The sequence below is a fragment of the Sesamum indicum genome, linkage group LG2 (genome assembly GCF_000512975.1).
Source record: "Sesamum indicum cultivar Zhongzhi No. 13 linkage group LG2, S_indicum_v1.0, whole genome shotgun sequence".
Taxonomy (NCBI): domain Eukaryota; kingdom Viridiplantae; phylum Streptophyta; class Magnoliopsida; order Lamiales; family Pedaliaceae; genus Sesamum; species Sesamum indicum.
Genome location: NC_026146.1, coordinates 3,970,212 through 3,982,237, shown reverse-complemented (window position 1 = coordinate 3,982,237; position 12,026 = coordinate 3,970,212). Strand labels below are relative to the sequence as shown.

General features: G+C 37.9%; 2 protein-coding genes across 2 annotated transcripts; one reads left to right on the top strand and one right to left on the bottom strand.

The window, feature by feature from the left end:
• On the top strand, window positions 1,947-8,219 carry LOC105179125 (probable serine/threonine-protein kinase At4g35230). The gene is made up of 9 exons (XM_011102726.2): window positions 1,947-2,623; window positions 2,738-2,873; window positions 3,973-4,106; window positions 4,265-4,370; window positions 5,776-5,861; window positions 6,364-6,552; window positions 7,227-7,391; window positions 7,472-7,585; window positions 7,713-8,219. Exons 1-9 carry the CDS (start codon window positions 2,321-2,323, stop codon window positions 7,962-7,964), a joined length of 1,485 nt encoding a protein of 494 aa, XP_011101028.1. The 5' UTR covers window positions 1,947-2,320; the 3' UTR covers window positions 7,965-8,219.
• On the bottom strand, window positions 8,119-11,605 carry LOC105179135 (ATP-dependent zinc metalloprotease FTSH, chloroplastic). The gene is made up of 5 exons (XM_011102737.2): window positions 10,069-11,605; window positions 9,236-9,482; window positions 8,957-9,140; window positions 8,539-8,710; window positions 8,119-8,467 (listed from the first exon to the last, which is right to left on the bottom strand). Exons 1-5 carry the CDS (start codon window positions 11,353-11,355, stop codon window positions 8,246-8,248), a joined length of 2,112 nt encoding a protein of 703 aa, XP_011101039.1. The 5' UTR covers window positions 11,356-11,605; the 3' UTR covers window positions 8,119-8,245.

Here is a 12,026-nt window from a genome sequence, read left to right as displayed (position 1 = left end):
CATGATTAAATGTAGATTAATTTGAACACATACACATGTGCAAAACTATTAATTTATCTTTAAGGTTTATTCATTTGGTACCAATTGTTCAAAATTTCGATTTCTTCGTTTAGGTAAACTATGTTGGGAATATTGACCCACTTAATTTTCTTCTACTTATTTCCTATTTTCCACCGTGTTGTGTTTGGCAGTCCCATCTTTCTTCAAGTCTGACAAGATATTTCATCATCCGCCTAATCTTTGCTTTTTAAACTTTATTACATTTTTATCTCTTGGATAGACACTCCTAACTCACCCCATCTCAAAGTCTATATATAATCCGGTTTATTAAATCGCAAATTACATCTTAAAGTTAAAAATTTAATTATAAAAATATTCTTATATTTCTTTTATAAAATTATAAATATATATCTTTGAGAGAGACGTCAATGTACTGTACTTATATAATTATTTGCATAAGTCTGATGGGTCAATGTAAATTACAATTACAACCTCAAATGACGTATTTGTAAGTTTAAAAAATTAGCTGGAAGAAAATTATTATAATTAATTACCATTAATCCCTCTATATTTCATTTCCCCTTATCCTTTATATTCTTCTCATTTTATTATTATTTAGTGCCTAAACATTTGTGACTTGTTATAAATAAATTGATTTGGATACGAATCTGTTATTTTTAAATTTAAAGCCATACCTATGATCCAAATCAAATATTTCACAAAATCAGGAGACTGTTTGATAGCTCCCGCTAACTAAATACGAATTCACTTGCGGTAATAAGCCCAAATGACTTGATTACGAGGATTGTTGTTCCCATTATTCTAAAATAAAGAAAAAAATTGTATTTTTCATTCTCTATGATAGAGGATGCTGCAGTTTTGATCTCTTAGTTGATAGATTTAGCATATTTATAGCAATTGGGACAAAAAAATATTATAATTTTTTATCATATGTGACACTATTTTTTATTCTATATGACCAAAATTGCTATAATTTTATGTTCTATGAGACCAAATATATTAAGTTGATAAACTGTGGGATTAAAAGTAGAATATATTATATGGTGTGGGATAAAAACACAATTTTTTGTAACATAAAAGAAAAGAAAAAAAGTAGTTGTCCTTGACAGGTAAGCCTGCCTTTTTTCCATTGTTCCCAGCACCCACTTTAATAATGCAAGAAATTAAGTTACAAATTAAGCACATAGGAGTTATATATTTATTTTGCCTTTAAAAGTTGGGGTCATTTTTAATTATAAAACACAGAGAAAAATGGCACTATTGCTCCATAAAAATACTATAATTAAAAAAAATATGTCACTAAAAGTCAAAAGATTCTCACATTTTTCATAATGTGATTGGAGTGGAGTGGAAGCTTTTCTTCCAAAAGTTGGAAGCTAATATATTATATAAATACAAAAGTATAGAATTAAGAAATTATTGAATTAGATAGTATGTTGACAATTGATATATAGGTGGGTGAGTAATGTCTCAAAAAGATAATATGAAATCACGTCTATATTTTGGTACATGCAATGCCATTTACTCTTATAAATGGGGAATTAAGAAAATAATCAGATATAAATATGAAATTGCACCTTGAAAAGTAATAGAGTGAGGAGGACTGAGTATAGGATAAACGGCATAAAACTCCCCCATGTTTTATTCTTTTAGATACAAAAGTTTTTAATAAATATTTCTCGTGACTCTTATTCTAAAGAGATATTTATAATTTTTTCAAATAATAATACAATATTAATAAATTATAAAAAAAAAAAGTCTGTTGTAATCTGGTTGACTAACATTTACAAAGTAAAGAAAAAAGATTTGGTGGACGCAGTGATAAATACGGGTACGTATGAGGTCAACAAAGAATTTGTACCTTTTTTCTCTTATGGAAAATGTAACGATGCGATGGTCGTTGCTGGTGCCTGGAAACTGACAAACGCTGATAAAATTTAAATCGAAACCTTAAAATAGTAATGGTAGTAAAAGTTATATAAAGTAGCACTAGTTGTAGTAGAAGAAGAGGAAGAAGAAAAGCCCAAAGGCACTTTCACCAAAATTTCTCTCTTCTTTTGGAGATCCCTTTCTACCTCATAACCCGCACGAACGTATATATTTTAATGAATTTTCTCGACTTTAGTATTTGTAAAGTGTAGATTACTGTGAATTTCTGCATATAATAATCCCTAGTGCGATTCGAAAATTGAGCATATCATTGTGTTTCTGAGCTGGGTTTGCTGTTCACCAGAGGAGTATTTTTTAGCTTCGCGTCACGTGTGGTGGTGGTCTGGTGAGTCAACTCGACCGAGTCGTCATGGGATGCTGCGGGTCAAAGGAGCATCTGCCGCGTTCCGGTGAGAAGGATCAGTGGCAGCAGCAGCAGCAGTATGGACACCGCCGTTCCTCCTCCGTCAACGCAGCCTCTACTGGGGGCTTCGCGGAGTTCTCACTGGCGGAGCTGAAGTCCGCCACCAACAACTTCAGCTCCGACAATATAGTCTCGGAGAGTGGGGAGAAAGCCCCCAATGTCGTCTATGAAGGCCGCCTGCAGAACCAGCGGTGGATCGCTGTCAAGAAATTTACCAAGATGGCGTGGCCTGATCCCAAACAGTTTGCTGTATGTGTATATTTTCCTGATATTTTTTTATTTTCGAATATATTTTTCTCCTCTAAAGTAGAAAGTGGATTTAGGTTATAGAGTTATTGAATATGTTTCTGGATTACTGTAAAGGAGGAAGCTAAGGAAGTGGGGAAGCTGAGGCACAAGAGGCTGGCGAATCTGATAGGGTATTGTTGTGATGGGGACGAGAGGCTGCTCGTTGCCGAATTTATGCCTAATGAAACGCTCGCTAAGCATTTATTTCACTGTACGTTGAGTTGTCGAATTACCAATTTAGCTTCAATTTGTGATTTATTTGCATTTTGTTTTACATTACTCTTTTTTTATCAATCGTAGTTACAATTTTATAATTCTTGCAGATATGGTCTAATCTATAGCTTGTATGATTTTCCTAACGTCTTTTAAGCTTTGTGAATTCTAGAAATGGGCTCAGTTGGCCTAATTGATTAGTGGCTAAGGTATAAGGGTTTGTGGAAATTTCTTGGTATTTTGAGATTTTCCATTGTGAAAGCTTTTAGTTGTGATTGAGGTCAGGCAGAGATTCTAATCATTTCCGAGATGAATGATAGAAGCGTGCAGGCTTGAGTTTGGAATTTGTGCTTGTTCGAGTATGGTTGTCATGTCATCTGTGAACAACTATTGATCTATGTATTCGGTTTCTATTTCTGAGTCACCCAGGTGAATAATCCATTCTGTGTATAAGCCATATAGGCCTGCAGATTCTCATGAAGTTGGGCACTTCCGCAATTCAATATTGATGTCAATGAATTTAAAGCAGTTTCTTGTAATGAAGCCTATTCTAAAGTTGCACGGTTGCATTTAAGAACTTCTTGGTCTTGTGAAAGTCTGTAACATGTTTAATTCAATTGTTTCATGATGATTGTGGTTCTGCTCTGAGTCAGATATGCAAGTACTTTTTTCAATTAGATGGTACCAGCCTCAATTGGCAAAAAAGCTATGTGAAAAACTTGGGGTACTACAAAATATTTTGTTTGTTTTTCTTAGTGTATTACACTCTTTAAAAGTTTGTGTTTTTCTATTGATTGTAAAACGGGAGTTTATATGTTATGGTGTGTGCAATAAACGATTAGAGAGAGAAGCATTTTCTTGCCATGTTTCCAATGATGCTCAATCTGTTTGCTATCCTCTTTTGCTACCTCTAATGTTATGTCTCAGTCAATAGCAGAGGACCTTTGTGTTCTCCAGATTTTGTTTCAGAGGAGGGTGGCTGGGAAGGGGTTGTTTCTTCACTGTAGTTAATGTATTTCTATACGAAGCTTGATAGATAAAATTTGTTATGTTCTTCATTTATGTTCAATTTGAAATATTCTCTGTACTTTCTGCAGGGGAGAATCAAACCCCTGAGTGGGCAATGCGTTTAAGAGTTGCTCTATATATAGCTGAAGCACTGGATTACTGCAGCAGGGAAGGTCGACCACTCTACCATGACTTGAATGCCTATAGAGTTCTCTTTGATGAGGTTAATTATCTATTTTTTGTCGAAGATTTGCTTTTGTTACAAGGGGAATATCATGCCATGTGCTTCTTGTTCTGTGCCATGCTGGTGCCCAGTTTTTTATTCTATTTTATGTTTTTGGCTCTTTTGGAGACAAGTTCTGATGCGCTTGATTTTGGCAGAATGGAGATCCACGGCTGTCCTGTTTTGGATTAATGAAGAACAGCAGGGATGGTAAAAGTTATAGCACAAATCTTGCTTATACGCCTCCTGAGTATCTGAGAAATGGTAAATGTTATGTGCAGTGCCTTTTACCTTTGGTCGAAATTCATATTACAAGCTGTCCTAATTTACTGAGATGAACATGGCCTAAAACATTATTGTACTATTGTGGAGTTTCTGAATAATGGCTTTTGAAAGCAGAGGATTAGAAGATTTACGCTACACTGAGATCTTCCTCTATTTAGAATTATGTGGAACATGGATTACTAGCATGTCATTTGTATGTAATCAATAGATCTCAGAACAGCAAACCAAAGCTCCTCTGCATTGGGTGGCTATGTCTCCCTTTTTGGTTATAGTTATCTATGACCTGATATTTTGGGGGAATCTCCTCACTGCCCCCCATACCTGCTGTACTTGTAATTAGCTATTCCTACAGTAAGTTCAAACAAGGTGAAAAGCCTTTCTCATAAGATATTTGTTAAACTAAATACTTGACCTTTTGCACATATTCGATTCTGAGTAATTGTTCCTACAAAAATCATTTTGCATGAATTAAAATCGATGTCTTTATTGTTAGCGACCTTAACAGTTTATACACGAGTGTAGTGCAGCTAAGGAAATTGGGATGAAGTCAGGATCTGTTAGAGAGATAGATTGGTTAACTGTATTGTGGACTCTTAGTAAATAACAAGCATCCCCAACAATATATTCAAGGTCGTAATGTTATTTAAGCAACAAGATTCATGTACAACTACGAAAAAGTTTCTGTGAGCAGAAAAGGGTTAAGCTTACTGAGAATTCACCCACGTTCCTGCACATGATTGACAACCTTAAAAACTTACTACCTCAACAGTTTTAGATCAAGATGATGATTGGTGAGTCGGTGCATGCTTCATCTCAGTCTGAGCTCAATCTTTTAAGTTCTTTAAGTCATAGATTCAACTTTTCATATGTCCTGCATTCCTGTCCATAGTTCTAACTTATCACACACCACATGTTACCATCCATGACTCTGTGTCGTTGAGATCCCTGACTTGATGCTTCATAGATGACCATCAATTCTCTCAGTCTTTGAGCATTCCGTCTAATCTGAATGTTCCTTGAAAGTGTAATATTAATGGGAGAAAATGAGGTTTCTCTTGGCACACCAATAAAAAGGCTTTCAAAATTAGCTGCTAGAGCTACTATCTCTCGGTATTGCCATTAGGTTCTTGCTCCGATGGAGATAATCAATGATACTGAAAGGAAGAAATTGTGAAGTTATGTTGTACCGTACCAGTATTAAGTTAACAAACCAGCTGATTCTAATTTTGATACTTCTGTCCGAGCAACTGGATTAACTTAACACTCTTTTTGTGCATAGTACATTTTGCTTTTTTCTTGTTCACTCTTTCTCTCTGCGTATGTGTGTATAAATATATTATCTATATATCAAGATTGCTTAGCATGTGGTGGCAATTTCTTGTAGGGAGGGTGACCCAGGAAAGTGTTGTTTTCAGCTTTGGAACTGTCCTGTTGGATCTTCTTAGTGGAAAGCATATTCCTCCAAGTCATGTATGTAATTGTATCTTGCTATTTATCAGCTTTTGTAACAATTCATGTTTTGTAGCTGGGATTTCTTTTCTGAATCAGCTTTCATTTTGGTATAGCTTCCATTTACATGCGGTGTTGTTTTACTTGACATTTCTAGGGCATTAATTGCAACTAGCTATTTAACTTGAAGAAAGCAGTATAGTTTGGATACCGTTTTCCCTTGTTATCGTGATTAAAATGATAACTTTTATAACTGATTTCAATTAGCTGACTTGGTCAAATAAGTGCATCAAACTGGGTTGCATGGTACAGTTGGAAGCTTACTTTTGGGACATAAAAGGCCGTGTTTGATTTGCTTGATTAGAAGGAATTAAGTGCATAATCCCACCTAGGTTGTTTGGTGTTAACATTGTTTTGTCACTAGTCTTATACTTGTGGCCATATCTGTGATGTTTTGAGTTATAGTGGTTATTCAAATATTATTTGGAGACTGTGTACCTGATAATCATTTTCTGCATGTCAGGCGCTGGATATGATACGAGGCAAAAATATTCTTCTCTTAATGGATTCCCATTTAGAGGGAAATTTCTCAACTGAAGAGGCTACTGTAGTTTTTGATCTTGCTTCACAGTGTTTGCAGTATGAACCAAGGGAACGGCCAAAGACCAAGGATCTTGTTTCTACCCTCGCCCCGTTGCAAAATAAACCCGATGCAAGTCCTAATTTCCTTTCTTTGCTGTTAGAAGATTCAGAATTATGCTTTCGTAAACAGATGATATATTATACGATAATGATCTAATCGCTATTGTGTTTTGCACATCATGCTATAGTGCATAGTAGATTTTAATATTATTTTGAATGTTATCATGTCAAGTCTAGGTAGGTTCCCTTGAGTTGTGTCTAATGGGAGAGTTTTCTACAGAGTACTTACCAAATATTTTCTTATTGGTTGTGCCAACAAGAGGCATGTAATTCTATCAGCCAGATCGCTTCGTCTCGGACTTTGAGTCTGCCCAGCCAGTCTATGTTGCTTGTTTGCTGTCACTAATGGTGCTAATGCTGTTTTGGTTCTCTCCGCTGCTATGCATTTTGCACGTGATTCTTGTTTCTTTTCCCTCATTCTGATCTTCTATTTTTGCCATGCTTGCTTCTAACTGGCAGTTTTGGGTTTTAATAAAGTAGCAGAAAGTATATCATATATCTCTTTGATTTTGACAAAATGGAAAAAACTGCTTTATCTATTCCTGGCTTAAGCTAGGGTTTCTGATGACACTGATTTGGTGATGAAATTGAGTATAGTGTTGGTAAAACATTGATCTCATGGTACAGTACTCACTGAATTTGTGATACTACTTAAGAAGATAACCAAGAAATTGCCAACTGCAGGTACCATCTTATGTGATGCTGGGAATTCCAAAGCGTGAAGAAACACCATCTACGCCACCACATCCACTCTCGCCAATGGGTGATGCCTGTTCACGTATGGATCTCACTGCTATCCATCAATTTTTGGTGATGCAACATTACAAAGATGATGAGGGAACCAATGAGGTAAACTATCCTGGCTAATGATGCTGTGGTGAATTTTGTTGATATCTATCTATTCTAAGTCCCTATTGGATGCAAAATAGTTGTCTTTCCAAGAATGGACTCAACAAATGAGAGATATGTTGGATGCAAGGAAAAGGGGAGACTTGGCATTCCGTGACAAAGATTTCAAAACTGCAATAGATTGCTATTCTCAGGTACTTGCTTTTGTGGGAAAACTTCTCTAGGTGTATTCTCTAGTCTCTGGAATAATAATGTAAGTTGGAGCTGCAATGTGGAAATTGTGAATAATATAAGAACCTTTACTAAACTGATTATGTGCAGTTCATAGATGTGGGCACCATGATTTCCCCAACTGTTCATGCAAGACGAAGCCTTTGTAATCTTATGTGTGATCAACCAGATGCTGCCCTCCGGGATGCGATGCAAGCTCAGTGCATTTATCCTGATTGGTCCACAGCATTTTACATGCAGGCTGTGGCCCTTGCCAAGCTTGACATGCACAAGGATGCAGCTGACATGTTGAATGAGGCTGCCATGCTAGAAGAAAAGAAGCAACGAGGTGGGAAAGGATAATGACCCTTCCATCTATTACTTGTTGAGAAGTCATGGTGTGACAAATTCTGTCGTAATCACATACTGCACAGTTTGCCTATATCATTTGATCTTTTGAGGGATGTGATTGTTTTTCACAAATGTACAATATGGAGGGAAAAATACATACATTGACTTGAGTAGATGGTCATGCTTAATTATTACCACTCAAATATGTTGAATAATATTTTATCGCTATCAGCGTGTACAATTGGTATGTAGACCTATATATAAAACAAATTTTGCAAGTTCTCAGAACAGAATCAGGCAATATACAGTTCAGCTTTACCATCAATGAACAGGCTCATGAACTCTTCTCCATCAACTGTTTCTTTTTCTATCAGCAACTGAGCAAGCTTGTGCAGAATGTCTATGTGTGTGGTTATTATCTGCGTGGCCCTTGTGTACGCTCTCTCTACCAGTTCTCTCACTTCTGCATCCACCACATCTGCTGTTGCCATTGAGTAGTCTTTCTGGCTTGACATCTGAAGTATATCGTGAATGTTAAGAGTCTTCTAATAACATACTTGAGACGTGTTGTAAAGGTAGTAAGTACCTGTTGGCCTAGGAAGGGGTTCCCACCAGGTCCACCGATGGCCACTTGTCCAATCTTTTTGCTGAACCCAAATCTCTCAACCATCTGTCTTGCGACCCTTGAAACTTGCATGAAGTCATTGGACGCCCCTGTTGTTACGTTCTCCTGTCCAAAAATAACCTCTTCGGCCACCCTATATGAACAAAGAACATTTCTTAATACCCCACCCCAAAAACAGAAGAGTAAAGAGTTATGGAGGAACAAGCAACTTCTTGAGATAATATCACCAAGCATATTACAATATAGTAGGGAATCTTTGAAAGACTCACCCTTAAGTTATAAATGACAATCACCTATGGTATTTTAAAACATGACTCCCTACATTAATTAGAAACTGTTTAAAGTTATTCATGGGAGGGCTTGAAAATGCCTAACTGACCTTCCACCAAGTGCGACTGCCATCTGATTTTCTAGGTAGCTTCGACTGTACAATCCTGACTCAAGTCTCTCTTCACTTGGAGCAAAGAAGGTAAGCCCACCAGCTTGGCCACGAGGAATGATGGAGATCTTGGCAACTGGATCATACTCTGGCATCAGAGCACCGACTAATGCATGCCCAGCCTCTACACACAATTTGCATTCGTAGCGGTCAGGCAACCAACAGTAAAGGATAAAAAAGCTAAGGCGACTCCAAATTCTTATTTGCAGTTTCTCATACCATGATAAGCAACTAGCCTCTTCTTTTCATCAGATACAACGGCATTTTTCTTCTCTGGTCCGGCAATTATTCTCTCGAGGGCATCAGATATCTCATCTTTGCTTATTTCCTTAAGGTCACGCCTTGCGGCTAGGATGGCTGCCTCATTCATCAGGTTTTGCAAATCAGCACCGGTGAAACCTGGCGTTCTCCTGGCAATCTTTTCAAAATCGACATCCTTGGCAAGTGCCTTTCCTCTGGAATGCACCTGGTATGGCAATGATATGGTGACAAAATGTGAAATGAGAATGTGCGATGGTGATTTCTAGATTAACGGAGCAAGAATTCTCTGAAAATTTGACACTGAGAGGCCAGCACTAACAAGTTTGGCGTAATAAGGTAGTAGAGTGCAAAAAGTTTAAAAGTGAGATTGCTTAAATGTAAGACATCTATCGCAGTAGCTTCATACAAGTTTACTTTAGGGCAGTGACAAATTTGAGGGAGGAGTTGAATCCCAGTAGAAACATTATAGTGAAAGTGCTAACATATACTCATTGAAGTTAGGACAAAAGCTGCATAGAAGTTTACTTAACAGTTATCAAACTGCCTAAACTGAAACATCAGGAAGCTTCAAGACTGCTAGAAAGCAATTAACAGTTGCCAAAATAAGCGCAAACCACATTTCTCATTGTTGGGCATAAAACTCAAATTTTCAATTGACTGATCCGTCGATGCATCCTTACTGTTGTGTATCCAGAAGTGATTCAGGCCTTAAAAATGATACCCCCTCCACAAGTTCACATTTATATCGACTAAAGAAACTAAAGAGTGAGGGCTTAGCAAAGCTCACTAACCTGAAGAATTCTGACTCTACCAGCAACATCAGGCCTGTCTACGGTGACCTGTCTATCAAACCTCCCCGGCCTCAGCAATGCTGAATCAAGAACATCCGGCCTATTGGTCGCTGCCAAGACTATAACACCAGAATTACCTGAAAATCCATCCATTTCAGTCAAGAGCTGATTAATAGTCTGCTCTCTTTCATCATTTCCCCCACCAAGTCCTGCCCCTCTTTGCCTACCCACAGCATCAATTTCATCAATGAACACAATGCAAGGAGCTTTAGACTTGGCCTTATCAAACAAATCCCTCACTCTTGAAGCTCCAACACCTACAAACAACTCTACAAACTCTGATGCAGCACAGGAAAAGAACGGTACCCCTGCTTCACCAGCCACTGCCCTTGCCAAAAGGGTCTTTCCAGTACCGGGTGGACCAACCAAAAGACAACCTTTCGGAATTTTTGCACCCAATGCAGTGTACTTATCAGGGTTTTTCAAGAAATCAACTACCTCTTGCAACTCCAATTTTGCTTGATCAGCCCCTGCTACGTCAGCAAATGTGACACCAGTCTCAGGCACCTCCTGGAATTTGGACTTGGACCTGCCAAAGTCCATTGGCCCGCCAAGTCCTCCAGGCCCGCCCGGCCCGCCCTGGGCCCGTCTAAACAAAAAGAAAAGGCCAGCAAAAGCAAGCACTGGAAACAGCAAATTCCCAATAAAATTAAACAGCCCATTTCCAGAATCACCTTCAGAAACCGAAATATCAACACCATTCATTGCCAAAATGTCAATCAAGTCCGGGTCATTGGGGACAATCACAGTTGCCCGGCGGCCATCCACTGCGGTCAGCTGAAGGGCACTCCCCTCTTTACTGAACCGCACTCTCTCGACCTTACCCTTCTTCACCGCATTCAAGAATTCACTGTAACGCCATTGGGAACCTTCAGGGAGATCAGAGGTGGACTGGGCCTGAGGCTTTGGAGCATTCAAGATTAGATTTTGGGCAAAGGGTGATGACTGGCTAGTCTTTTGGGCCTCGATTTCGATCACTTGTGGAGCAGGAGCAGGTGGTGGAGTATTATCCAACGCTAATGCTTGCGGAGCAATTGAAGAGAAAAGTAGAGCAGCCAAAGCTCCATGACTTGAGACGACCTTTGATTTGTTGGAATTCTTGTTGTTAAGAATCGATTGTGGAACAATGAACTTTCTTGAAACTGTTTTGGGTGTGGGAGAAGATATATATACTTGGGTGCCAAAAAAGTTGGAGGAAAGTAAAGGGTTTGTTAATGCTGAAGCCATGAGATTTGTGGAGTTCTTCTGTTGCTTGTTTTCTGATATCTCGAAATTTATAGGAATCAATCAGAAGGGGAAAAGGGGATACTTGATGAAGGAAATTAGGGAATAGAAAATCTAAATTGGTTTACGATTAAACTGAAGCCATAGATTGGAATGTCGCTTGGGTTGGCTCTACGTGTGCTAAATATTATCCAATCATGCTTGCTTTGATTTTCACCATGCTTTAGAAGGGAGGGGGAGTATGCAGACAAGAAGAAAAGTCCTGGAAGTATTTTCCAAATATTTGTCTTATCACATTCACTCCAAAAAAAAAAGAAAAATGAAATTTTAATATTTACTCAAAGAGTGTGAAAAGCTGAAAAAAGAAATGTAAATGTTCTTGGGTCTTGGACTTATGATACCGATACCACTCTTTTTCACTGGAGATTAATTGAATTTGAAGCGTTTATCAAATGTTGGTCTAATGTCAGCCTTTATATCTGGAGCCGTGAACGTCAACTGAGATATACAAGTTCCATTTTTTCAGCATCATTTATGAATACTATTGATCAGACCCAAGTTTCCAGCCTTTACTATGACATTGAGATCATTGATACATGCTGTTGATCTCAGTTTAAATATGAACTCCGACAATGTCTTGCAAATTGGAAAAAGATAAACAGTCTTAAAACTTG

Excerpts from the sequence above, each read along its gene's own strand:
- LOC105179125 (XM_011102726.2), top strand. The coding sequence starts at position 2,321 with ATGGGATGCTGCGGGTCAAAGGAGCATCTGCCGCGTTCCGGTGAGAAG. Across the intron at positions 2,874-3,972 it reads CGCTAAGCATTTATTTCACT|GGGAGAATCAAACCCCTGAG; the intron begins GTACGTTGAGTT and ends TACTTTCTGCAG. Across the intron at positions 4,107-4,264 it reads ATAGAGTTCTCTTTGATGAG|AATGGAGATCCACGGCTGTC; the intron begins GTTAATTATCTA and ends TGATTTTGGCAG.
- LOC105179135 (XM_011102737.2), bottom strand. The coding sequence starts at position 11,355 with ATGGCTTCAGCATTAACAAACCCTTTACTTTCCTCCAACTTTTTTGGC. Across the intron at positions 9,141-9,235 it reads GAGGCTAGTTGCTTATCATG|AGGCTGGGCATGCATTAGTC; the intron begins GTATGAGAAACT and ends AATTGTGTGTAG. Across the intron at positions 8,711-8,956 it reads GCAGTCGCACTTGGTGGAAG|GGTGGCCGAAGAGGTTATTT; the intron begins GTCAGTTAGGCA and ends TTGTTCATATAG.